The sequence below is a fragment of the Panicum virgatum genome, chromosome 8K, assembly GCF_016808335.1.
Source record: "Panicum virgatum strain AP13 chromosome 8K, P.virgatum_v5, whole genome shotgun sequence".
NCBI lineage: Eukaryota > Viridiplantae > Streptophyta > Magnoliopsida > Poales > Poaceae > Panicum > Panicum virgatum.
Window position 1 is genome coordinate 14,439,553 of NC_053143.1, and position 26,799 is coordinate 14,466,351.

The 26,799-nt window shown below is 43.4% G+C and overlaps 2 protein-coding genes across 2 annotated transcripts in view; both read right to left on the reverse strand.

The window, feature by feature from the left end:
• Positions 1 to 4,396: 4,396 nt before the first annotated feature.
• LOC120644014 (putative disease resistance protein RGA1) overlaps positions 4,397 to 26,799 on the reverse strand; it is a 52,808-nt gene continuing 30,405 nt past the window's right edge. The window contains exons 7-9 of the mRNA XM_039920545.1: positions 20,918 to 21,895; positions 5,736 to 8,831; positions 4,397 to 5,150 (exon numbers count right to left, since the gene is read on the reverse strand). Of these exons, the coding sequence (XP_039776479.1) occupies positions 5,142 to 5,150; positions 5,736 to 8,831; positions 20,918 to 21,895 (4,083 nt within the window). The 3' untranslated portion in view covers positions 4,397 to 5,141. The remainder of the gene's footprint in view (positions 5,151 to 5,735; positions 8,832 to 20,917; positions 21,896 to 26,799) is intronic.
• On the reverse strand, positions 22,143 to 24,955 carry LOC120644016 (putative receptor-like protein kinase At4g00960). The gene is made up of 7 exons (XM_039920548.1): positions 24,598 to 24,955; positions 24,065 to 24,207; positions 23,588 to 23,849; positions 23,261 to 23,489; positions 23,022 to 23,169; positions 22,874 to 22,930; positions 22,143 to 22,205 (listed from the first exon to the last, which is right to left on the reverse strand). Exons 1-6 carry the CDS (start codon positions 24,935 to 24,937, stop codon positions 22,877 to 22,879), a joined length of 1,176 nt encoding a protein of 391 aa, XP_039776482.1. The 5' UTR covers positions 24,938 to 24,955; the 3' UTR covers positions 22,143 to 22,205; positions 22,874 to 22,876.

Consider the following 26,799-nt stretch of genomic DNA (forward strand, 5'->3'; position numbering starts at 1 on the left):
GTAAGTATCACTTAACTCTACATGAATATTTTTTGTTAACAAGAACATAATTATATGTGTGCATTATAAAATTTCTATTGTATCGTTTAGACAGGAGACGCAAAGAAGCCGAAAACATGGATGACCATCAGATCGGCTTCATGTCTCCTTTGCTAGTCAACCAGAAAGTGCTCAACGAAAATTACAAGGAGACGTGCCAAAATATGTACGATTCGTTGACTAGGCAAAATTACAAATCCTATATATTCATACCATACAACTTTAGCTAAGTCTTGGTCAACTCAATCCTCTGTTATATTACTAAATAAATACTAAGTCGTCTAATGCATGTATGTATATATCCTATCTATATCCGCAGTTATCATTGGATTTTACTCATACTTTACGTAGAGATCGGCAATCTTATAGTCTTTGACTCAATGAGAAATCCAAAGTCCGCAATCCAACATATCATAGACCCCTTGAACAGGTAAGTTCAGTTTGCACAATCAAATCTTTTTTCTGTTAATAACAATTTCTGAATATCAAACTTAACTTTGAGCGCAGGGTTTGGAAAAAATTTGTGAAAAATATCAAAGGACGTGGTCAATGGAGGCCCGAACTGAACGTTAACATGGATTATCCGGTATGTTGATTCATAAAAATTTGTCTAGTTAAGTATATAATCCCAAATTATTCTAAATTGTGTAATTTATTTGTTTCTCCTTAAGTGTGCGAGACAACAACAACGAACTGATTGGTGCGGGTACTACGTATGCGACTACTTGCACATCATGACTCTATGCGGGAAGGCTACTGATGAAGACAAGAGAGTACGTCCAAACTGTTCACTAGTATATTTTCATAATTATACTAACGCACATGATGTTAATCCTTTTATCTAAATGATAGATGTCTCAAATGGGGGATGAATGTTACTCTACTAATCGGATCAACGCCGTGTGCGAGCAGCTCACCGGATTCATTTTGAACGAGATCTTGGATCCTAGAGGTGAGTTATACCATGACGGTCACATCCATAGAGGACTTCCATCGACCTCCTGAGGGGACCAGTAGTTGGACTACAAACATGACTTGTACATTTGCAAATATTTTTAAACATTATGTCTTGATGTTTGTAAATTTGTAAATATATTAGTTCATCTAATTAGCTTAATTATATGCTCGCATTTCACTTTTAGTTAGTTTCAAATATTCTCTGAAAACGAACACGAACGACCAATGAATGTATAGTACTGTAGAGCTTGAGGGCGTTTAGCAATTATAAAAGAATAAACAGTAATAAATATAACAAACAAAACTAGATTTGGGAAAAAAAGAGAAAAGATCATTGGTACCGGTTGGAAAGACCAACCGGTACCAAAGGGGCTGCCACCTTGCGTCAGCGTGGCAGCCTCTTTGGTACCGGTTGGTGTTTCCAACCGGTACCAATGGAAGTCTAAGGCACCGGTTGAAAAACTCGGTGTCTTAAGGTGAGGCCATTGGTCGCGGTTGTGGGGCACCGGTTGAGAAACCGGTTCCTTTGGCATTTCTCAGCCGGTGTTGAAGACCTGTTTTCTAGTAGTGGGAGGAGCCGTCGCCGTTGAAGAAGGGCGGCACATTGCGACGAGCCGACATGGTCTCAAGGATGAAACTCGGGTGTGTCGCCGTAGTGGTTCCGGCGAGGCCCGACGTGCCATTGGTGGCCGTGAAGGAGGTGATGGTGGCCCGAGGGCCGAATCCAACGTCGTCTGGCATCGGAAGACGCGGCGCGAGGGGAATTGTTTGGTCGTTGAAGGTGATGGCGGTACTGTATGGCAGCGTCGCCGTCCTTTGCGCTTGGAGGAGGCGCTACTGGTGCTATTCGAGCCTGCTGCTGCGGGTATCGAAGGGCCAGGCTGATGTCCTGGTGCAGGCGCTGAAGGGCCAGGCCGACGACCTGGGTTCTCCTGGCGAGTAGAGGAGCGGCGGCTGCGACCACCACGGAAGCGGCGACCACGGCGGCCTCAACAGCGACGACTAGCGCAGGCCACCAGGGAAAGACGAGGAATCCATCCCCAAATTGAAAGAAACGTAAGTCTTTTTGGTCCATGCTTACACAGGGGGTGAGGCAAACAGGGCTCCGGCGTGTTTTGGCGTTGTCGGCGTGTTCTCGGCAAGTCGTTATGCCTAGGGTGCGAGAGGCCGTGCGGCCCCTGGAACTCGGCGAGTTCTTCCCACAGTGGCGTCTTCCTTCTTGTGCTCAGTGGTCGGCAAAGTGACTGATAACGTGTTGTGAGTAGAATTGTGAGAGCAAATGAATTAGGGAATGAATGATTGATTGTATTGATTAGTGGAAGACCACTTGCTTTTATACATGCCAAAGAGGGTCAAAGGGTGTCTGTTCCCGCCCTTCATGTAATTAGTAACTCCCTGATGACATCCTATTCTTTGAAAACAAATAGGATAGTTTGGTCGGTCGCGTTGATGACCAAGTTAAAAGGGGCAAAGTTACCGCATCGGCACATCTACATGGAGTGGGCGTGCAATAAAGCTCTGCCTTTTCGTACGCCGTTGGGACTTGGGAGATCATTGCAAGCTGGTGCAAGCTTTACATGCCACGGTGAGAGAGCAGCCGAGTGCTGAAGCTCTGGATGGGATCACACGAGCTAGCCGGCATCAATGAAACAAGATGGGGAGCAGTCACCATCCCACGATCATGGCCCCGCGAAGAAAGTGGCGGAGAGCCGACGAAGCGGTGGGCGGCGAGGGGAGGAGGCTCGCCGCCGGCAGCTGCAGCCTAACCTTTACGAGCACAGGGCGCGCTGCCGCTTTCGGATTAAAAAAAAGTTAACCTTGTGCAACGACACAGTATGATTAAAAAAAAGTTAACCTTGTGCAACGACACAGTATGAAAAAGCCAAGTGCTGGTTTGAAGCGTGATCTTGCGTAGCTGTAATTTTCTTTTTTTTTGTTCTGATTAAAAAAACAGTTAAACCTTTTTTTTTTTGCAAGGACACGTGATGGGCGGAGTTGCCGGAGGAGTAAGTGCGTGCAGGTTTCTAGTGTGATCTTGCGTTGCTGTAGTTTTCTTTTCTCTCTCTAGCTCCAGCCGGCCGGCCGGAGCACAGTACACAAGCAGCATGCATGACGATATTTTGGTACCGGGCAATGCACTTCATAGAAGAATTCAGTGTAACCCTGTGACTGTGAGCTAGCTTCTTTGCGCAGCCTGGCTGCAATTACGTGGCCGTCCTTGAGCTGGCCCTTGTACACATGCCCAATTTCACCCTCGCCCAGCAAGTTCTCTTTTGAGAAATCAGATGTTGCAGCTTGAATCTCCCAGAATGGGAATTTCATGTGTATCTTCTCCCTATGGTCATGTTTTTATATTAAGTCCCTGGATATATTCCACCATGCATTACCAATTTACCAGAAATGGCTCTATGTTCTCTTAGAACGACGGGGCAGAAATGATTTCTACCATACATTGTATTCTATGATGTACCCTGTATCAACAGTTCAGCAAAGCACGGACAGCTATGGTTGACCACCGACTATCGTGGCGCAAGATCCTGACTGACCACCGCAATAGTCTGTCATTATTGTAGAGCTGATCTTCAACTTCTTTGCCACCACCGACTATTATTGCTGCCCAAGCCTGCACCTGCAACAGTCCACCGACTATTGTGGGGCCCTCACCAATACTTGCCACCCCAAGTGTCGGTAGTCTTGTTAGGTCTTACTGCCAAGTCTTCTTATCACTGACTATTGCGACCGATTGTTGCAGTGCAAAGCGTCGGTGCTCCTGTAGTCCTGTCTTCACCATTTTCCTTCGTTTGTTTGCGGATTCTTTTTCCGGCTTCTCAATCACTTCATTTGGATGTCTTCGAATTATTCTAGCTCGGGTTTTCAACTGCTGTTTACATACCAAAGAATAGTTCTAAGCCCTTAACAAAACCATGACTTGGATAACGTAATTTGGATTTCATCCTAGGGATCTAAAATACCTTCAAATATACACTTGACAAACTTATTAGTGCCAATGACTATGTTATCATTTAGTCACCATGCAAAATCACAAATGGCCTATTGCTAGGTCCATTTTCCTTACATAAACTTTGATTTAGGGCAAATCTAAAGCGATATTAAAAAAATGAGGGATTAGTTAACACAACAGTTCCTTTTTTGAAAAAAATTAATGATATGACGATCCGCTAATTACCATAATCTACAATGACTTGTTTCGTAGGAATGTGGGACAAACTTTGGATCCTAGAATGCTTTTTTTTTTTGGAAAAGTGGAAGTATAAAAGTAATTTAATTCCCTGCGCCAAAAAAATCCACCACGTCCGAGGTGACCTAGCAAAGATGCACCCAAACGCTCGCACTTTGGAAGAACCACCTACAAGACTCATCATTTTCTCTATTAGATTTCTTTTACAAGTGGCCAACTGTTCTGGTATATATTACTAAGTACAGAATTGTGGGGATTACATTTTGGCAATTCATAAAATTTGTGGGAAATGAATCAAATGATACAAAATTGTACTCAAACGCTGTTTGCTACTATGGTGCTAAATAAATAGCAAAGGCGACTTGAGAAACTGTTCGAGAATAATGAAAACTCTTGCAGGAAACAGAACAATAACAAGTAATAGAAGAGACAATCTGATACATTGGGTTCAACAACGGACACAGGAAGCTGCAATAGGACTTTGTCAGTTTTGTCTCTTTTTCCTTCTTTTATCCTCTTTATTATCTTTTTCAAAAATATTGTTTCATTTCTTTTTTTTGCTGATGTACAACTGCATTCCTGTCTTAATAAAATTTAAGTAGGGGGCTCCTCTTTGACTTCCCCAGAAAAGACACTTCCTGAACTATGCATTGCATTATGTTTCCTCCTGACCACTCTCGAAGTCCTCGTTCTCCGACTCTTCGCCACTTCCAGACTCTTCTGTCACTTTCTGACTCTTCATCACCTTCTGATCCAGTTTCTAGTTCTTTCTCACTTTCTGACTCTTCATCAGTTACTGGGTCTTCATCACTTTCTGGTTCTTCATCAGTTTCTGACCAGTTTCTTGCTCTACATCACTTTCTGGCTCTTCATCAATTACTGGATCTTCATGACCACTTCCTGATTCTTCATCAGTTTCTGACTCATCATCACTTGGCAGCCTCCGTCAAAAGTCCTAAAAAACAAAGTCATATGTATGTAAGAAACTAAATAGCGTTGGTAGCACCCACAATAGTGCCGCTATAGCAGTAGCTGACCTCTACCGCTACCGCTACGGGGTAGCAGACCCGAAACAAGTTTGGACTTAGCGCCCGCTATTGCATTTAGCATCCGCTATAGTGGGCCGCTATTGCTGATTTTAGGCTGCACTTTGCAATGTTGATGATTAAAGTGACAATGAAGATGGATTAAGTGATAGTAATAAGAAAGTTGAAAAACGGCAATTTAGGAAGTAATAAAGAATGATAAGCTGACAAATAATGTTGTTTTCATTAATATGAGAATTTAGTGCTAATATGTACCTATGTATCTTCTTTATATCCATTTATTTAATTTTTTATTGGCTCTTGTACAACAAAATGTAATGGGTAACTAAAAACACTTTTGAGCAAAATTAATGTTAATTGCTTAAATACACTCTAAAATTTGTCTAATTTTTTAATTCCGCTATTTGGATTTAACATCTGCTATAGCATCCGCTGTCTGCGATCCTCTATACGGACACTAATCTGCTACCACACCGCTATACTCTATTTATTACCTTGTCTATAATATGAGCGAGCTTCATCTTGTTCTCCTCCGATTCGCACCACTGAACTAGTTCAGGGCATCCATCAATCATTAGGCGCTGCAAATTGGTGAGTTTCTGTATGGTGCCTGGCAGAGACTTGATGCCCCTGCAATCAGATATCCGAAGGCTTGTAAGAGAAATGAGGTCTCCTAACGTCTCCGGCAGAGAAACCATGCCCTTGCATTTGACCACTTCTAGAGTCTGCAGGCGAGTGAGTTGTTGTATGCTGACTGGCAGAGACTTGATGCCCTCGCAATCTTGTATCCAAAGTGTTGTAAGAGAAATGAGGTCTCCTAACGCCTCCGGCAGAGAAACCATGTCCTTGCAACCGGACACTTCTAGAGTCTGCAGGCGAGTGAGTTGTTGTATGCTGACTGGCAGAGACTTGATGCCCTCGCATTCATCAATCCGAAGTGTTGTAAGAGAAATTAGGTCTCCTAACGTCTCCGGCAGAGAAACCATGCGCCTGCAGTGTATTATTGTAAGTTCCATGACAGATGTAAGGTCTCCCAAATACTCTGGCAGCGATACCATGCTTTCACAAAATCTCACTTCTAGAGTTTGCAGGCAGGTAAGTAGTTGTATGCTGTCTGGCAGAGTCTTGATCCACGAGCAATGATCTAGCTCAAGTCTCGTGAGAGATCTGAGGTCTCCCAACCACTCCGGCAGCGAAAACATTCTCTTGCAAATTAGAGTTTGCAGGTGGGTGAGTTTTTGTATGGTGCCTGGCAGAACCTTGACAAACTTGTAGCCACTTATCTCAAGTTTTGTGAGAGAGGTAAGGTCTCCCAGCCAGTCTGGCAGCGTCAGGACAGGCAAGTTTTCGCCACCACCCCCAGTGAGGTTTTCTTCTATACCTCTCACAGTTAGAGTCCTCAGGGACGTGAGACCTCGAACGAAATCCATTGAGCTGCATGTAATGTCGCTGCACTGTGCAATCTCTAAATGTTCGAGGGAAGGGAGGTGGCGAAGCAAGCTCCAGTGACGCAGAGGCACCCTGCAGCATTCCACGTGAAGACTTGAGGGAAGGAGAATACTGTTCCCCCGTGACAACAACATTACTTTGTCACTACTGTGTACCATCAACTTGCTTATAATTAGTGGCAGATGTGGTTTGATCCTCAACCTTGGGCAGCGTTTTATCTCTACATAATTGAGGCATAGGAATGGGGGCTCATTCAAACCGTCCTCCGTGTCCCACTCTTCTAGGCATTTCATATCATCTATGGTGAAGTTCTCAAGTCGAGGAAATGCTCTTGACCCCCCATACAGGTGCACGTCAATCTTCTTAATCCTGTGCATTTGTATGATACGCAGGTTCTGAAGGTTTGGTAACTGACCAAGTGTTGGCAGGCTACCACATCTGGGCAAGTTGTTCATTTCCATAGTGGTCAGACCAGGTAAATAAGCACCAATGCGCATAACCCAGGATGGAAAACTGATGCTATTATAACCTTTTAGCCTGAAGAATGAAACACTGTGTGGTGGCACTAATTCCCTCAGAACTTCTGCGTCCTCCACAAATCTACTCACAGCTCCTGTCCATTCTAAACTTAAGCGTCTAATATGTGTCTTCTCCACGAGCTTCATTGCCTGTAACTCTTCTACCGACTTCACATTTTGAAGCCTTCTTATCTCCAAAGAATCAGCTTCGACATACTCGCACACAAAGCATTCACCATCAACAGTATTGTACTGAGGTAGCGTGGACCAATCCAACTTATCGCTCCTGTATACAAACTTCAAGCTGTGCATTTCAGATATACTTACTGGCAGCCTATGCAGACTATGGCACCCCGAAAGGTCTAGTGTATGTAACTTCTTGAGGTTACAAAGAGTTTCAGGTATGCTGGACATTGTATGATTTTGAGAAAGATTCAGATACTCAAGATTAGTGAGAGTACAGATCCGCTCCAGGAGAACATTTATTTCATCTGGATAGAGAAGACTCTGATAAATGTAGCCAAAATTCAAATGTCGAAGTTCACTGAGATTACCAAAAACTTCTTGTAGCCCTTCCATGGCATGTGCATTAGCGGAGCACCCATCTAAATCCAAATATTGGAGCTTGGTTAACCCATTGAGAGCTGCTGACACATCTCGAAGATAAACACAACTTGACAAGTCAAGGTGCACCAGGTTACAGAGATTCCCAAATGATGTAGGCAATTTTCTCAGCCTACATAGATGTGATAAGTTCAAGTACTTGAGTTCAGTGAGGCTACCTAAAGCTTCAGGCAACCTCATTATGTCCACCTCTTTCCCTGCAGATAGGTTCAGATATTTGAGTTTGGTCAGGGAGCCCAAAAACTCTGCCTCGTCAAGTTCGTTTCCTGAAAGGTATGAGCTGTTGGATAAGTTCAAGTATTGCAATTCTGTGAGACTGCCCAATGCTTTTGGTAGCTGTCCAACATTTTCACAGTTAGATAAGTTCAAGTATTGCAGTTTTGTAAATCTAGCCAGGCATTGTGATACTCCTATGACATCTTGACAATTTGCAAAATCCAAATGCTCCAAACTTTTAAGGTCACCAAATGATTCTGGCAGTTCTTCTATGCCCCAGCAACCAGATAAATCAAGATGCACCAGATCTTGAATTTCTCCAATCGAATCTGGTAATGCTAGGATGAAACAAGACCCGCGAAGACTGAGGTACCTTAACTTTGAGAGCGTTGTGATGCATTCTGGAATCATTCGGTCCTGGATCTTTGGAGCATTAATGTACCTCAACTGCTTCATTCGACCAATAGAATCTGGCAACTTGTTTATGAAGCACTCGCTTAAATCCAACACTCGAAGGGAGTTGGCAGCACAAAATGCAGATCCATGTACCTCACAATCCCGACAGTCCATAAAACGCAGTGCCCTTAGCATGGCAAGAGAAGTCGTGCTTGACTCCAGTGGCTTGCTACAGTCAGTGAGCAATGCAAAGCGGCAGCTGCTCCCCCCAGTGTAGTCTTCTTTACTCTGGTCCAGAATTTTTTCACCGAGGAGTGTGGTTGCCAAGTCATGCACCAGATCATGCATCGTGAACACTGTGTCATGTTCACCATACGCTCTATAAGTCTGCATGAAAAGTATGTAAATATAGTAGTGTCAGGATTCTAAACACTTAAATTGTATAACATCTCGATATATACCAAATGTCTATAAATATATACCAGATCAGGCCACATTATATTTCAGGGACAATCATTCACTAGAAAAATATGAGAAATGCAAATGTAAATTCAATAGTTGTTTACTACTAAGCCTCATGATATTATTTCTTAGTGAATATTAGGCTTGTAAGTAGAAATTTACTTGAAACTTCATGCATGCAAGCTCCTCATTCATGCTGATTTTTTGCAATTTGATCCTTTTCCCAAAACACTTTCATGTTTCACTACTAGAAAAAAGTCGTTAGGTACCGGTTTTTGAATCGGTACCCCGAAACTGGGACCTTTGTCTCCATCTTCAGGCACCGGGTAAAGGAACCGATGCCTAAGACTCTTTTAGGTACCGGGTCAATGTTCGAGCCGGTACCAAAATATTCACGCAAATATCCTTTGGTTGGGATTCAAACCCGCAACCTTTTGCCTCACATGTTGCTCCTTTACCATCTCACCTACGCAGTAGTTGTGATTGAGAAGGAAATATTTTACTTTTGAAGTAACCATGGATGACCCTAAGGTAGGCGCCGGTTGGTGGTACCACTCGGTACTAATGTAAAAGTTATCGCTCGGTACCTATGGAGAGCCTTAGGTACCGGTTGGTGTTACCAACCACCAACCGGTACCTAAGGCTCATCCGTAGGTTCTATCCACCCCAAAAGTTCCGGTATGAAGATGAACCGGTACCTATGCTACTTTTGGGGTGGACTTTTGGCGTGTTTTCTAGTAGTGTTGGGACCCCTGAGTGACTTAAACTTATCTTTCCACCTAGGGGTCGACGCCATGACTCACGGCGCTGAGACGCCATGACTCGTGGCGCCAAGGTGTGCACCCGCAACTATTTCCTAGAGCTGTTGAGGTGGCGCCGACATGGCAAGTACCTCGACGCCATGCCTCAGTGCTATAATTCATGGCATCGACCCCATGGTCCAAAAATGAGTTTACGTCGCCCAAGGTTCTAAACATGAATATTTTTTAGAAAAAGGCTATATTGCAAAAAGTATGGTCATGCATGATAGGACCACAAAATTTGAGGTTGCTAAGGGTTTGTCTCTTATCCTTGCACGAAAGGGATGATGGTGCACAGCGTCCCTGTGCCTGCAGGTTCTGCGTCGATTTTGGTGGACATAGTCGGTGGCAGAAGCTTCTCTACAGTTAAGCTGACATCTCAATTGACGATATCACAACACAACCTTGGGGCAGGACATGAAAATTACCATATACTTTACAGGCCGCCTAGTGGCCACTGGTCCTACATTGCCGAGGCATCGACCTGATCTCTGCCATCGACACCACCAACCTCCCCACCTCAAGCGCCACCTCGCTATAAGATAACGACTCCACCCCCTCCCAGAAGGTGGGTACAATCCATGTAGTGCCACCACTTTCTACGAATGAATCAAGGCCATGTCCTTGAAAATGTCGGGAGAACAAGAGACGAAGAAGAAAACCAAATCTCCTATAGATAAGACTATAAGGCCAATCTCCACGCACATTTTTATTGCACAGTTACCAAGTAACTATGCTTGATGGGTGTTATGGGGATAAATCACCCCTCACATATAATGAAACCCACTTGTCACGGATACTTAAGACTTAGGGCCTGCTTGGCAGCACTTGTCACACCCTGAAATCCAAGATTCAGGATGTGATTAGAGAGAACATTAATTCAACGATTTTCATGATTTTTTAAAACCTTAGTAACATCTGTTTAATTACCAGGATATTTAATGTAGGAAAACAAACAATTTCCAAGATTAAATGAATATGCTTTTGTTGTCTTATTGAAGTGTTGCATTCATGCTAAAGTGCATCCTGTGTTTATGTTGATGACCAAAATTGGCAACAACCGGATGAGACCGGTCTGACCGGTGCCCCTAGGCGGTCTGACCGGTCAAAGTGTATGTAGTCGGTCTGGCATGACTGACCGATCTGACTGATGGGTCTGACCGGTCTGACCGGTTTACACGGAATCCGAGTACAACTATGTATTTTATAGATTTAGATCTATAATAGAATTTCTTACGGGGCAACACCTCCCCACCCTATAAATATAAAGGGCCACGGCCGATTGAGGGTATCCAATCGATCAAACACAAGACCAATCTTTTACTTTTATTGTCTTTACCTTTTATCCAAACCCTAGCTTTTTCAACCTCGACATATTGTTCTTCCTTCGTCTCCATGGCGTTTGAGGACGCCCTATAGCTGGCCTGCCGAGTGTAGGGCAACCTAAGGTGCGCCTGCCCCGACGGGGTCCGTCCCAGGCGGGCGTTCGTTGGATTCTTGTCAGGCTACCCCAACGAGACCGGTCTGACCGGTCCACCATACCGGTCTGACCGGTTGGTGCTGTGGCGCTGCAAGAAGCATCGCTGCGCGCTGCACGTGCAAGTGATATCGTGTGTTGGCCCTGAATCGGTGCCAACATATTTTAGCGACTCCGCTGGGGAACGAAAATCTGACTATTATGGCCGATCCGTCACACCCTAGCCATATGATATCACATGATAAGCTGCTTGAGGAGTATAGGTGAGGATACGACAGAGCAGACAAAAGTCTACTTTTGTCATGCTGCCATACAACAGAGGAATGATTCATGAAGATAAATGAGTGGCAGATACCATCCACCATCGACATATTGATGGAGATGCAATCCTTAAAAACTTTATCTGATGTTCTATCTAGTATTGTCAAGAATTTGATTGATGAAGAAGATAGTTTAATTTCAGTTCCTGCTATTCAAATGTCGGTTATTGAAAAGCCGGCTATTAATCCTTGCAAAACTATGCCTAATGTTGCTGGTCAAGATGAAATTCGGCCATTTCAAGCCGAAATTGTTGACCCAAAATGCCCTAGCGTGAGCATAAAAACGGTATACTTCTATGGTCGGGGAGCAACAAGGCAAAGATAAAGAGGCTGGTTGCGACGAAACCGGTCTGACCGATTCTAAGACCGGTCTAACTGCTTCTTCCAAGGTTTTGCAAAATAAATCAAAACCTAGGATGGTTAAGCCAAAAAAAACCTGAGATTGGTGTTTGGAAAACCATTCAAGCCAAAGGTCATAGCAAGCATTAAAAGGAAAAGCCGAAGCATATTTCTAAGAAGCTTCCGGCTAAATTCAAAAGGCAAACGAATGTCAATGATGCTAGTCGGCTTAAAAATTCCAAGCAAGCAAAATCTAGTCCGAAGAAGAAATTCCATGATCAAAATCGGCAATGGAATTATGCTCCTATGACAATGCCGTTTTCATCATATAGATCACCTATGAGTATGCCATGGAGTACTTATTTCAGTATACCTTATTCTTGCCACCATGATTTCATAGTTTATATATGCCGCCTCTTTCTATATATTTATGCCCAAATTATATTACTTATAGGGAGCTGGCAATTAGTAAGTCATCACCTACCAATAATGACCATTTTGATCATAAAAATCGGTTTGTATAGAAAAAGAAGCACAAGGTGATCAAGCAAGTCTATCGTGTCAAAATAGATGGACGATTGAACAAAAATTTAGATTTGACACTAGGCAAAGAAAAACCGACCGTTGAAGAAACATCGGCTAGTTTCGTTAATGAGGTTGTCACTAATGAAGACCACATTTCAAATGATATAGCTGAAGCACAATCAAGTTCGGCTGGGGGACAAGGCGAGAAGAAAGAGGCTGATAGTAAGTTGACCTGTCTGACCGGCTCCAGAGGCGGTCTGACCGGTGCGACCGGTCTAACCGGTACCCAGACCGGTCTGGCCGGTGTGTCCATTGGATCTGGAAGCAAGTTCCTTCACAACAAGAAACAAAGCAAGGCCGAGCTTCAAGGAGCTCTTGTCCAAATATGAGAAGGAGGGAGCCGCCTTGAAACAAAAGAGACGGCCAAACGAAGATAAGAATGTATCATCATCAAGATCTTGTGAGCAATTGGATCCTCGTCCATGTCAAGGTAATTGTGCTACTATGCTATACTACCAGTTGCCCCATGGTATTAGCCATATCCTTATTATTATACACCTTTGGATTATAGTAGGATGCATATGCAATATATATTCAATATCCTTCTATATATCCAAATTGTGCCTCACAAAGATCGATTGTTACTAGCAACAATCCGGTCAAAAGAGATCTTAATTGCAGCAAGGAGGGTGAGAAAGATATGAAGAAAGATTTCAAGTATTTACAACTGAGGTGGTGTCCCTCAGGCTTATTTCACACCCAGAAGAGGAGGCTGCAACGCATGCGCGAGTAAGAGTCAATGGAGCAACAAGCGGAGGTCGAGCCAAAGAGATCAACAACCATGAAGAAAGTATGGCGGCCAAAGAAAATTGTTTCATCATTAGTTTGAAGTGAAGCAAATTATGGCCAATAGTTTTTATTGCCCTTAGAACAAATATCTGGCCGATGCGTTATTAATCATCTCTTAGATAATTTTGGTCCAGAAGAATATTTTTTGGGCACACAAGCTTTGCCAAAAAACAGGAGGGCATATGTTGACGACCAAAATTGACAACAACCGGATGAGACCGGTGCCCCTAGGCGGTCTGACCGGTCGAAGTGTCTATAGTCGGTATGGCATGACTAACCGGTCAGACCGATGGGTCTGACCGGTCAGACCGGTCTACATGGAATCCGAGTCCAACTATGGTTTTTGTAGATTTAGATCTGTAATAGGATTTCTTGCGGGGCAAAACCTCCCCACCCTATAAATATAAAAGGCCATGGCCGATAGAGGGTATCCAATCGATCAAACACAAAACCAATCTATTACTTTTATCGTCTTTACCTTTTATCCAAACCCTAACTTTTCCAACCTCGATATGTTGTTCTTCCTTCGTCTCCATGGCGTTTGGGGACACCCTAGCTGGCCTGCCGAGCGTAGAGCAACCCAATGTGCGCCTGCCCCGACGGGGTCCGTCTCGAGCGGGCGTTCGTTGGATTCTCGTTGGGCTGCACCGACGAGACCGGTCTGACTGGTTGGTGCCGCGGCGCTGCAAGGAGCATCGCTGCGCGCTGCACGTGCAAGTGCTATCGTGTGCTAGCCCTGAATGGGCGCCAACAGAGTGTGAGTGCAAAGTTTTCAAAATACGTTCAAAGGTCAACCAAATCTTTCCTTAGAATTTTCCAGCTTTTCATGGGAATTTATTCTCTTTTTCCTACAACCAAATCCATTCATTAGAAGGCTTTAAAAATCTTTTCTTGAGCTCCAAATACTTTATTTGGGTTCACTGTATCCAACTTTATCACTCATATTGTTCTTGGATCGAGATAATTTTCCTGGTTTAAATATATTTTTTGGAAATTCATCTGGAATTTATTTTTGAACTGGAAATGTCTCCCAGAAAAAATAATGAAACCATTTCCTTTCGATTTGGGTCTAACCCTACTGAGGCCCAGCCCAACTAGGCTTCCTCACCCCCGCCCACCTAAACTCCCTCTGTTCCTCCTCGCCTACCTCTCCTGCCAATCCTGTACATCTTCCGGAAGATTTTTTCTTCCCCACCTTCCAGTGTTTGAGATTCGTGCAAACAATCTTGTCCGTCGGATCTTTATCAATCATCTCCTCAACCCTAGCTACTGCTTCTGGTCTCAATTTCCCTGTGTGCCGCCGCTCCTCCTTCCCTCTTGCGCCGCCTCCTCCCTCCTTCTTCTCGATGCGCCACCACCGGTGGCCATCTCCAAGCGCCGCACCGCGCCGCCGCGCTGCCCTCCACTGCCTGCGCTGCTGCTCCCGCGGCCTGCCGGCGCGCCCCGCAGCCAGCCACGTACTGCTGCAGCACCTGTGGTAGTCCTCGTGCCATTGCGGCCATCCATGCTGCCGGCTGCGCGCCTCTCCGCGGTGGTGCCCCGCTGGGGTCAGCTGCCGCACCTCTCCCGTGCTAGAGTGCCGCTATGCCCGACCAGGGCGTCCCGCTGCCGCCTAGCGCAGGCGTGCGTCACCGCCACAGAAGATGTGGCAAATTTTTTAAAAAAATTGTTGATCTATATTTTGATAAATGTTGAATCTATTATCTTAAGATGTTGAAATAGTTGGTAAAAAATGTTGAAGGTGGTGTATGTGTTTCTGAAGATGTTTGAATCTACTATTTTTAATTGTTGATCGATTTTTCATAAATGTTGAAACCAATTTTTGAAATTGTTGAATTCAGATCTCTATCCTCAACTCCATGAAATTGTTATTGGACATCAGTGGGCTTTATAGATGGATCGCTTATCTATAATTCGGAAGCCATATAGGAGCCCCCTACCTCTCCTAGGCGCTCATGCCACGCACTGTCGTCGCCGGCCATCCTTGGCTTCTGCGCCAAGCCACACCCAGCCTCCTGCGCCTATATAGCCACATGCGCGAGCCCTCGTGATCCTGTTCTCCTCCGTTGCCTTGCCCAACCCTAACACGCGTGTCACGTCAGCGAATGGATCGCCGGAGCGGAGGCGTGACCGCCGGCAATTTGCCACTCCAACTCGCTATGGCCGGAGGCAAAGAGACCAAACGGATGTCACGATGTGCTTCCCTTAGCCGAGACGCACCTGCGTCCTACCCAACCTGCCGCTCGCCACTGCTCGAGTGCTCGTCCACCGCACGCGCCGCCGCCGGAATCAGCGGGAACCGCCACCGCCGCCGCCACTTCGATTCACCGCGCTAGGGCACCGAGGGAGCAAACGGAAAGTGCCATGACGAAGCCCTCGCCAATCCGAACCAGTTTTTCTGGTTCTTGTCGTCGTTCTGCCACCAAAGCACCACTGCCACAGCGAGCGAACACATGGACGCCGGCCGCCGTCTCCGATGCCGGGCCGCCTCCAACTGACTTCGCTGCCGGTGAGCACACCTCCGTGATCCCCTCGCCCTCCTCTCCCTATTCCCCCACCTAGCTTATCCTCTTGCGCCCCGAAACGCTAGCGAGCCGAACTGCCGAGCTGCCCATCCACCATGGCTGTGAGTTCTTGAAGCTTTTGCGGTTAGGCCCTCAAGGAAGTCTGTGATTAATTAGATTTCTTCTGAGTCTTTACCGTTTTCCAGTACACCCCCTCCAAACGTTAAATGCCCTCAATCTAGCCCCAGCCATGAAGTTTTGCAGATCTGAACTCGAGCTTTATCCTTTTTATGAGAACTGTTGGATGTGTCTTGCAAATCTTCTCTGCCAAGTGCCAAGCCATGAAGTAACCAGTTAATCGTGTTTAGACCCCTCAAACCTTTGTACAGCTCATAGAATCCATGTTTTAGCTCCAATCTCGATCTTGATGCGTTAGATTTCTATAAGCGTAATATTTATTTTAACAACGCTGTTTGATCAAGTTTCATGCTTTCAAAATTAATAAAATATTAATTTGGTTAATGTCTATTTACACTAGTCTTTCATAACTAAAAGCTATTTAGAGTTATACCACGATCTTTCATAAACAAATGTTTAATTTGATTAATACAAACACGTGTGTTTTTAATAAAACTTGTTTGGTCCAACACGAGACATGACGTTATTCGATTAGATGTTCTCTCATGTTGCACTTTTCAAAGCTAATAATTTAATTCGTATAATTTATACATAAACATTTACAAATAAAATTGATTAAGCTTAAACCCGTCTTTTAATGTGAAAGTATAATTTTAATTAATTCCATTACTGAATATTTCTCTGAAATGTTCATTACATGTATTTTCTTAATTAAAATAAATGAAGCATATAGTTCTTTTTCATTTATAATATAAATCTTCCAATAGCTGTATCTTTTCAACCGTAGCTCTATTTTCAGCGTTTCCTACGCTTTGGTGACCGTAGTGACGAGCCCTATTGTTTAGATTGTTCTTTTAAAGCTTTCCTTTTGTTTGGTGCATTGTTTTAGTTGAATCTGTTTGTTGCTTGCATGTTTGTTCCTATGCTTGATGATTGCTATGAGTAGAAGGAACGTTGCTCGAGAGCTATCAAGAATATCAAGAACAAGAGATGATGATTACCTTAGCAGCTATTCTATGGATTAAATGCATGTGTATTCTTGATCATGATTTCAGTCCTAATAACCATATGACATGCTCATATTATAGTTAGGCTATGCTTGCATGCTTTATAATATTGATGGGTCCTATGTTAAGGATGACTAGTTTTCATTGATCATGCCTTGATAACTGGGTTTATATTCATGCTGGATAGTCTTGCATAGTTTCTATACTTGGGAATGGTTTACACTAAATGTGAAGATAATAATCATGTGTTACCTTTTGTCAATATTCATACCTATGTTCTGGTGATGATAAACCAAGACCACTTTGATTAATCTGAACATGGAGCGACCACCCAGGATTTTCCGCACAACCACAAGGACTATCATGGCTCTGGTCTTGGCTAATTAATTAGAAACTCTAGTACATGATGGCCTTACCGAAAGGGCAAGAGGGGATGCACCATTGGGGTATAGCCCGGTCCTCTTGGGTAGTAAGCTTGGCTAAGTTACATGCCCATTAGGGAGGTTTATGCTCTGCTTTGATTTGAAATCTTAGCGGGCTATCATTTACTAGAGAATCTTTGTAAAAGTCTTGTAGCGTCCCTATGCAGTCACACCTCGGAAGTGTGATAAATACCTGTGTGGTACAGCATGGTTTGGCCTAAAGCTCTTTTGAGCTTTTATGCGACTTGTGGGTAAAGATGTACAACCTTTGCAGATTGTTAAAAACTGTTATAACAGCCGAGCTCGCGGTCATGAGCGGCCTAGACCCTCACATGATTAATTAAATTTGAAGATGAATTAAATTATGGTTACTTGATGATGATATATGATTATGATGAATATTGATGATGATAATATATTGATGCTCTATATTAATTGTAGGTTGGTATAAACTAGCATTTGCTAGTAATTATGCTACTTAATAAAATGTGACCAACTAAAGTGCTTAAAGCAATTTAATTAGCCAGCTATTTCCTTGTCTAAGCTTTGCATATCATGCGCTTTGCTCTACACTTGCTGAGTACCAACCATCAGTGTACTCAACCTTACTTACATTGCTGCTCAGAAGAGAAAGGTGTGAAGTTCTTGAAGACGGTTCTAAGCGTACGTGACCCCAGTCGATTGCCTGTGAAGTTTTGAGTCTTTGTTTCCAGGATAAGCTATATATCTCTGATAGACTTTTAAGTCATTTATTTGTTTATCTCGTGATACTGTTACTGTTATTCGCTGATGATGTCACTATATGGATGAAACTTGATACTGGCATATATATAGTTATGCATTCGGTTTCTTTCTAAAATCTGGTGTGACAGCACTCCACTCCACCAAAACCAGCTCCACTCCACCAGCTCCACAGTTTTCTAGCTCCACTCCACCAACTCTAGAAACATATGGAGTCCATGTACGTGCTTGGCAGATTGTGTTGCTCTAGCTCCAGAAACATGAAGATTTGGTGGAAATCTACTATTTTGCCCATTGTAAATTTACCCACATGTCATCCTATTCTCCTTTCTTCCCTTTTCCTCTCACCTCTTTTCTCCTCGTTCTCTTCCTCTACTCTCATGGTCAGTCCGGGAGCATCCCCACGAGCTGCAGCGGCGCCACCAGCAAGCGGCAAAGGTAGAGCTCTGTGAGCCACGGCCTCATCGGACTTACGCCGGCTTCGATTCCACTAACCGACTCTAGCTTCGATTCCACCCAGTGTTCCAGGCTTCCACCCACTACCACGCGCACACTTTGGTAATGCCATTCCGCCGCTCCCTCGCCACTAGGGATTCACTGCCACCGCTGGCACAACCACGATGTCACTCATCTCCTCACTCTCCAACCTCGGCCTCGGCTACTCCATTGCCATAGCGCTCGTCTCCTACTCACCTCCTACTTATGCCACCACCGCGGCGGCGGAGACTACTAGTTTAGGGAGGCCACCACTTCGCGAAAGCTCTGTTTTCATGGGATTTGAGTGTGACGGCTAGTTTGGGGCCTTCCTCTTTAAATAGAGGTGGTGGCTGGTCTTTTCATGGGTTGAGAACCCTTGGGACTTAGTGTCCATGGTTGGGGAGTGCTAGATAGCCTCTAACTCAATTGTTCTTGCAAAGAGTGTGATCCGATTGCGAGTGAGTGATTCTAGTGCGTTGCATTGAGAGATTGCAAGAGATTGGCATTAGGTGATCGAGTTGCAAGCTCGTGGTGCTTGTTACTCTTGGAGGTTGCCACCTCCTAGATGGCTTGGTGTTGTGCCTCCGTCTGAAGCCCACAAGAAGATTGTGCGGTGCTCCGGAGAAGTGATTGTGAGGGGTATTGTGCTCACCCCGCAGGAGCCGCAAAGAGCAACTCTAGTTGAGTGAGACTTGAAGAGCAACAAGTGGTTCGTCCGGATCATGTGCTAGAGCTCGGTGTGTGCACTCCATGTGGGAGAGTGTGACTTGAGAGTCACCACTAGCAAGAGGATCGGCGGCAACCTTGGAGCTTGTCTCAATGGGGACTAGCTTGATGGCAACCAAGTGAACCTCGGGATAAAATAATCGTGTCAACATTTGTCTTCCAGTTGGTTTGCATCCCCGATACACAAGTTTGTATTTACTTACTCATATATTGTGCTTGTGTAGTTGGTCTTGTAATTAGTTAGCTTGCGTAGCTTGCTAGTTTTCTTCTGTGGCATAGAAGTAGTTTCCTTGCGTGACGAATTGGCTTGAGTAGCTTTGTTAGTCACTTTGCTTAGTTTGTGTAGCTAAGTTTTTTGAGCTCTCTAGTTTGGCTTGTGTAGCCTTGCTCTTGAGAACTAGTTGTGCTTTGGCTTTGTGTGTCTTGCATACTAGTATGAGTAGGAACTCCCTCTTGCTTGAGTACTAGTGCTTAGGTTTGTGTGACCTTGCAAACTAGTTTTTCTTAGGTGAGCTCTACCTAGCCCGGCACCTTAGTTGCTCCATTAGGATCTTTTTGTATGGTGCAAGTTATAGATAGAGGGGTGTAGTCTTGGCTAAACCGATTAGGCTGATTAGTTTAATTCTGCTTTTGTTTCGGTTAGCCGGCAACGTTTTAAGTTTTAGAAAGGACTATTCACCCCCCTCTAGTCCACCATCTTGACCCTACACTTGACCTGGCCGCTATCGCGTCCTACCCAAGGTACGAGTGCAGGCATGGGTTCCACGGCTGGCGAGGTCTGGCGGGGGCGGCGCGATTCAGCGGGGACAGCGTGGTCCATCGGGGGGGGGGGCAGTCCGGCGAGGGCGACGTGATTCGGCGGGAGCAGCCCGGTCTGTCAGGGGCGTCGCAGTTCTGCCGGCGTTGGCGAGGTCTGTCGGGGGCGGCGAGGCCTGAGCGATGGAAGGGGACGTCGGGGTTTATTTTTTTTAATCGAAACGGTATGTTTGTGTAACTAGGAGGTCTGAATCTGGCGTTTTAGAGCACCTCTTGAGGTACTCCACAAAAAATGTGGATCTGGCCCCCTGCTCCACGTTTTTTCTGGAGCTAGAGTTTGTGGAGCTGGACTTGTTTGGCTGCAAGTTTTATAGAGTTGGTGGAGTAGAGCTATTTTTTATGGAGTGGAGTGTTCCCAAATAGAATCTTAGACTCTAAAGCAGGACGAACCCAAGCAGGCCGGACAGGAAGAAAAGCACCGTATAGGTTAAGCGAGTGGGAAAGGAATGAATTAGCCCATGTAATGGGCAGCTGCTAGGAGGCAGGCAGCTGCTAGGAGGCAGTTTGTATCTAATAAAAGCCTGACTTGCAACAGGGGAAAGACGATTTGGAACTTGTGGGCGGCGGCAACGGCAAGCACTCTGCTCGACGGCGCCGATGAGTTCCTCGTCCCTGAAAACTTGATCCAGTTATTTAGTACAAGGTGATATCGAAGCATATATCGAGCGCGCGTGTCAATTTAAATCCTATAAAATCTCTTATGTCTATGGACGTCGGAGATAGTACTATATGTTGCTAGTTTATGTTGTTCTGCCCTCTATTTTCTTAGCATGATTTTCAAAAGCTGTAATACATAAATTTCCTATCAATTATTACCAGGAAATAAACAATATGAAATTGCAGCTATAATAGTAGCGACAGATGACGCACCGTTGGTGACATTGCATGTTGAAGAAAAGACAGTCCCAGGAGGTTCACAATATACTTCTCACAGAGCTCCATAGTGGAGGACAGTAATGTTTGCTTTATGAAATCCAAAGAAATCCATTGGTGGATTAGATCGCGTTTAACAATCTTATAACCCTTTGGAAATATTGCACAATAGGTAAAGCATGACTTCAAGCAGTCATCCATATGCACATAACTTAATTTCAAGGACGCAAGAACATGATTTGGCAAAGATGCGTCCCTTGAAATAGTTTCAGTCCAGATTTCACTGTTCATCACTTTCTCCCATTCAGCATATTTCCTGGACTGCAATATGAATCCAAGAGTTTGAGCTGCTAAGGCCACACCTCCACACTTCCGGGCAATCTCTTTTCCTATACCCACAAACTTTTCTTTGTCATGTCTAGCTTCAAAACCACTTTTTTGTTTAATTATATCCCAGCACATTTCATCTGTCAGGGCTTCAATCTTATATGGTTCAATGTTACTGCAAATTGTCCTCGCGATATTTTCACTGCGTGTAGTTACTAAGACAACTGTTTTGCTGCTGTCACCAGGATTTAGCATATCCTTCAAATCCATTAGTCGAACTCTATTATTCTCCCAAAGATCATCTAAGACAATCAGAATATTCTTACCAGCAATTAGTTTGGTGAGGCAATTCTTTATTAAATGTAGTTCATTTGCTTGGTTCTCCTTTCCAGATAGCTGTGAAATTATAGAGTTACCAATTTTACACAAGTCAAATCTCGGGGACACATAGATCCAAGCCTGAGAATAATATTTGAAATTTGTATCATTGTAAATTAGTCTCGCAAAGGTTGTCTTGCCAATTCCTCCAATACCATATACAGGAAAGATTATGATCTTCTCTGACATGCTCCCAAGTAAAGAAGCCATCTTTTCCTTATTCCCTTCTCTTCCTACAATTAGTTCTTCTCCAACATAGAATGATGTTTCCTGTGGATTGTCAGATTCTTTCTCACTGCTGCTAGAACTTGAAATAAAATTTGAATTCTGGTGTTGATCAGTGGTCACCTTATATTTTTTTGTCGGCTTCATCTCATTGTGCTCTGTTATCTCGCAAAGAGTTTTGTTTCTTTCCTTGGGAGCCTGGAGGTTGATTACCTCGTTATTGATGGCTTCGATCTTACTTAACTCATCGATAATCTTGACAATATCTGGCCTTTTTTGGCTATCATCCTCCAAGCATTTCAATGCTATCTGGGTGCATGTCTCTACTTGGCGGAACCATGCTTCAAGTAAGGAACTGTTGCTCTTCTGACACAGGGGGTCTTCTCTTGTCCCGTCAGCGAGGCGCCCGTTGGAGTAGCGTAGCTTGCGGCGTGGCCTGCTGAGGCTATTATGTAGCGTCATAATGGGTGAAGCCGAGCCGTCGTATCCGACTGTTACGGCAGACTGGCAGACGCGGCATGGGCGGCGCCATCGGCTCCACTGCCTTGGTAATACGCGATCAATAGTGCCCCCTGGTCAGTCAAACGCCTCGGCTTCCACTATATCAAAGTGGACGTCCACCTACCGCAATAAATGCGAAGGTAGGTGGACCTCAATATGGAGACCAAGGGCCTCATACACGTGTCGGCCCCGGACCACCCTGAGGCGGGGCGTCCAAACTTTCCCTTGGAGAGGGGTCCGGTTGCTATCCAGGACCCTATGAGGGGTCCGGGACCCCGCGGGGGTCCGGATTCCTTGGGAGGTCCGGAGCCCTGGCTGCTTGCGCTTGAGCGCCTGTTTTTCCTGGGACACGTGGCGTTCCCAGACCTTCCCCGGCCGTGGAACAGGTCCGGACCTTTGTCGGGAGGACAGGACTTCGGACTGCAGGGGTCCGGCTGTTTGGTTGTAGTCAAGGATGACTACAAAGGCTCTTGCCTAGTCACAGCAAGAGGGGGTACCCCAGTCCTGGGGTACCGACAGGAACCATTACTGTATTTCTCCCATCTCTTCCTCCAGTTTCTCAGGACCTGAGAAATTGAGCTGTCAAGATGGGCTAGTACCATTCAAATGTGAATATGACATAGATCTGATTAAAATTTTAATCTTATTAAAAATAAATATGATTTGTCACCTGATCAATAAATTCTGCCGGCGCGTCTACATATTTGGAGTGGCCGTCTGGTCCTGACACTATCCTTATTATTATACCACCCAAGCTGAATATGTCGAATTTTTCTGATATTTTACCTCCGTGGATGAATTCTACTGGCTGGAACCCACTGCATTGCATCAAATGCGACGAATTTAATCATAATACATAGAGATTTTGTGATTAGAGAAAGGATGTATTAACATGACGAATCGACTTACAGTGTTCCTAAAGGACTTTGTGTGGTCCTTGGTAGTTGGTCACTAAAGATCTTGGATAAACCAAAGTCTGCAATCTTTGGCACCATGTTCTCATCTAGTAGTATGTTGGCAGGTTTTAGGTCTAAGTGTAATAGAGATTCTCCCCTGTCCTTATGAAGATATTTTAAACCTTCACATGTCCCTTTAATAATATTGTACCGCATATCCCACTCATGGCCACAAGATTCCTCTGCAGTGATAATAAACAGAAACATTATCCGTCAACCAAATACAAATATATGCAGGAACATTTTATTCGATGACACTGAAAATGGAATAGAAGCATACCAAAAAGATGATTTTCTAGGGTACCATTGCCCAAAAACTCAAAGCAGAGTGCTTTCTGTGTCTCCTCAGCAAGTACTGTTTTTCCGTTGTACTCTATACGTGTTTGCTTTGTTTCATAGCAATAACCAAGAACCCGTACAATGTTTTTATGTTTTACCTTCGTGAGATTATAAAACTCATTTCGAAATTGCCTGTCATCAAGATCCGAAGTGCGATCTTTAAATATCTTTACAGCAACATCATTGCCATTTGTAGTCACTCCCTGTCAAAGATACGTAAAATGTTGGTACTGGCTTTGTTTTACTTGTTATGGCATACTATTATCACATTTGATTTGCGTTATCATGTTCAGTAGTAAGAAAAGTCGTCCATTAATTTTTGGATAACATCTAGTAGCGAGGCAGGCAGGTATGTTGTTTCCAAGCACTAATGTACCTTGGTCGGACTTATTCTTCACAAAACATGCCTAAATCTTACCTTGTAAACTGTTCCAAATGTTCCTTCCCCAACTTTCCGCTCCTTCGAGAAATCATCTGTAATTTCTCGTAAAAACTGAAATGTTACTTCCTCTGGTTCTTCCATAGCTGTGCAGTGTAACTTGATGTCCTTGTTTCTTTCTGCTGGTACAAAGAAGAATATCAGGTGAGGAATATAGAACATACCCTAACCTTACAGGAGCAGAAGCGTAGCTTCATATCTGTATCTTACCAGTAGCGACCATATATGGATCGGATCCAGAGCAACTTAATAATTATAAGTAAGAAGGGTTCTGGGATTCGGTCCGAATTGACCGAATCTCACCGAAATTCATCCATCTCGGAAGGATCCGAAACGAATTTAGTGCTTCAAAATTTGAATATTTCCAGAAATCTATCCGAAAACCGACCGAAATTCGCCCAATTCGGTTGGGACCGAATTTTTCTCGAAATTGAATCCCAAAACCTTGGTAAGAACTAGATCGAGTGCAGTGCCACTATGGAAGACAATAAGGAGAAGATTAAGGATAGTACCTGAGAACTGAAAAGGGTAGCAGCACTGGTGATAGATTGCGCCCAATGAAGGGAAGACTCGAGTAGATGCGAAGGTCCGGTGGCGATAATGGATGGCTATGGCGTGAGCTTCGAGGTGCCGTGAGCCATGGAAAGAGACTTTATTCCCTCTATCACTTGAGGAGAAAAAATAGTACCGGACAGGATATACAATTTTTATTCCATCTCTCTCGCCAAGATATAATTTTAAAGGAGTGTTAGTATCCCAATGTACATGGGTAGACGCCAATCTTGCCATCCAGCCGTCCGAACTGCCTTTAAGGGTTGGGAGCGATGCAGGGTTCAGATTGTTTTGGGACATGTAACAGGGGATAGGTAATCAGCTTTTTTATGAGTTAGCAGGCACGTTGTCTCTGACAAAAGGTACTCTGCATTGTGAATAAAAAACATAAAGATACCTGCAAAACGGTGACACATAACTTTGATCATTGAGAGCACAAAACAACACTATTGCAGAGACATGAACATACACTTAACTTTGATAACTGAGAACACTATTGCAGACCCGTGACTCTTTTATTTAACTATATATACACTTAATTCTCCTAGGTGGACCAGATCTTTGGAAGTGGTAGCCGCCCTTAGTACGGGATGCCATGCATGTGCCTTACAGCAAACTAAGCAGATTCGCCTAAACACTGCTACTACTTTATAGAAAAGTTCCATTTTTTTACACGCACGTTAAAAAATATATTACTGTAATGATTGTGTCCACGTGAGCATTTATATTTCACTAGGTGTATGCCCATGCGTTGCTACAGGTGAAACAAATTCTCTACAAAGCATCAATCTAATTGGCTTAAAGAGCATAATCATATATGCGTAGGTACATTCAATACCAATCATGTAACAACACTTGAGCTAGAAGAATAGACATAATCATATATGTGTTGGTATGTTCTGAAATTTTAGAATTTCCAAGCATATAGCCACTTTTAAAATAATTATAAATAAGCGGTTTTAACCATTGCACAATCCGAAACTTAAAAAATTACTCAGACATTCTCCAAAAGTACATATTATCCTTCAAACAATATTGCATCAATATATATCAAGAAAATTCAATTACGAATTTCTTGAAATGCTTAACAAAACAACCATGTTGATGACATAATCCCTAGAAAACAAACTACAATATAAACTTGTCTAATTTGTCTTGGGATACATTCATCTCGTTGTGCATTCTCCAAACTTGGAACAATGACAAAAGCCGAAGTTTGCACCCCAATATGACCTGACACTACATTAGTATTATTCAAATCTTAAATAAGCTTTATATTTATATTTTTAATAAAAAAGAAGAATTCAACAGTAACATGTATTTATATATGTAAAATTATCGAGCTGCTACTGATATGGATTAAATACTCCACCTTTCTCTCTTAATCTTGGTCTTGGTGTCCTGTACCTTAGTCTGAATCTTTGTTTTCACACTGAAAGTTCTCAAGCTCTGTTGCCACACCGAAAATAAAGAACACTTGTTACCAATAGAATAGATGGACTGAACATATACCCAGACCATGAACATGCAGATAGATAATGTATATGATTCTATCAAATCTGAAGCACAGTATAACATTTTATCTAAACTAGTCGTATGGCCCGCGCATTTGCGCGGCTAGTATTGAAAATTCAAAAATTTGCATGTCGTTATATCCTTACTATTTTTTTAAAGATTATACTTTTTGTTACCATACATCACATTGTTCATTTTCGTAAATTATGTCTTATTGTTAGTTAAAACAATTCAAATATGATCTACCTATAATAACAATTTGATTTGTTGAGCTTTAATAATATTATGCATCTAATTATTCTTATTTTCTTTTTATTTTGATTGATTATTGTTAGCTTTAGTTTTTATTAATAGTATATGTTTGTAACTGATACATAGCTAAATGGTATTTTATATTTAATTTTTATAATGATATTGGTGGGTGATTTTTAATTAGTTGCACGGGTATTTTAGGCTATTTTTATCATAATGTCAGTGGTGGGTAATTGTTATTTTTCTATTTTTTTCTGATTAATGTGAGAATTTTTAGGACTTGAGAGCGAACGTGGAGGCTTCGTTTGTTGGCCAAATAATAAGATAATACTATCTAACACCAACTTTTGCCGAAAGCCAGAATGAAGGCGATCGAGAAGAACAAGAAACCCGCT

Excerpts from the sequence above, each read along its gene's own strand:
- LOC120644016 (XM_039920548.1), bottom strand. The coding sequence starts at position 24,937 with ATGTCCCAAAACAATCTGAACCCTGCATCGCTCCCAACCCTTAAAGGC. Across the intron at positions 23,850-24,064 it reads CATTTGGAACAGTTTACAAG|GGAGTGACTACAAATGGCAA; the intron begins GTAAGATTTAGG and ends TATCTTTGACAG. Across the intron at positions 22,931-23,021 it reads CGGCAGAATTTATTGATCAG|CTCAATTTCTCAGGTCCTGA; the intron begins GTGACAAATCAT and ends CCATCTTGACAG.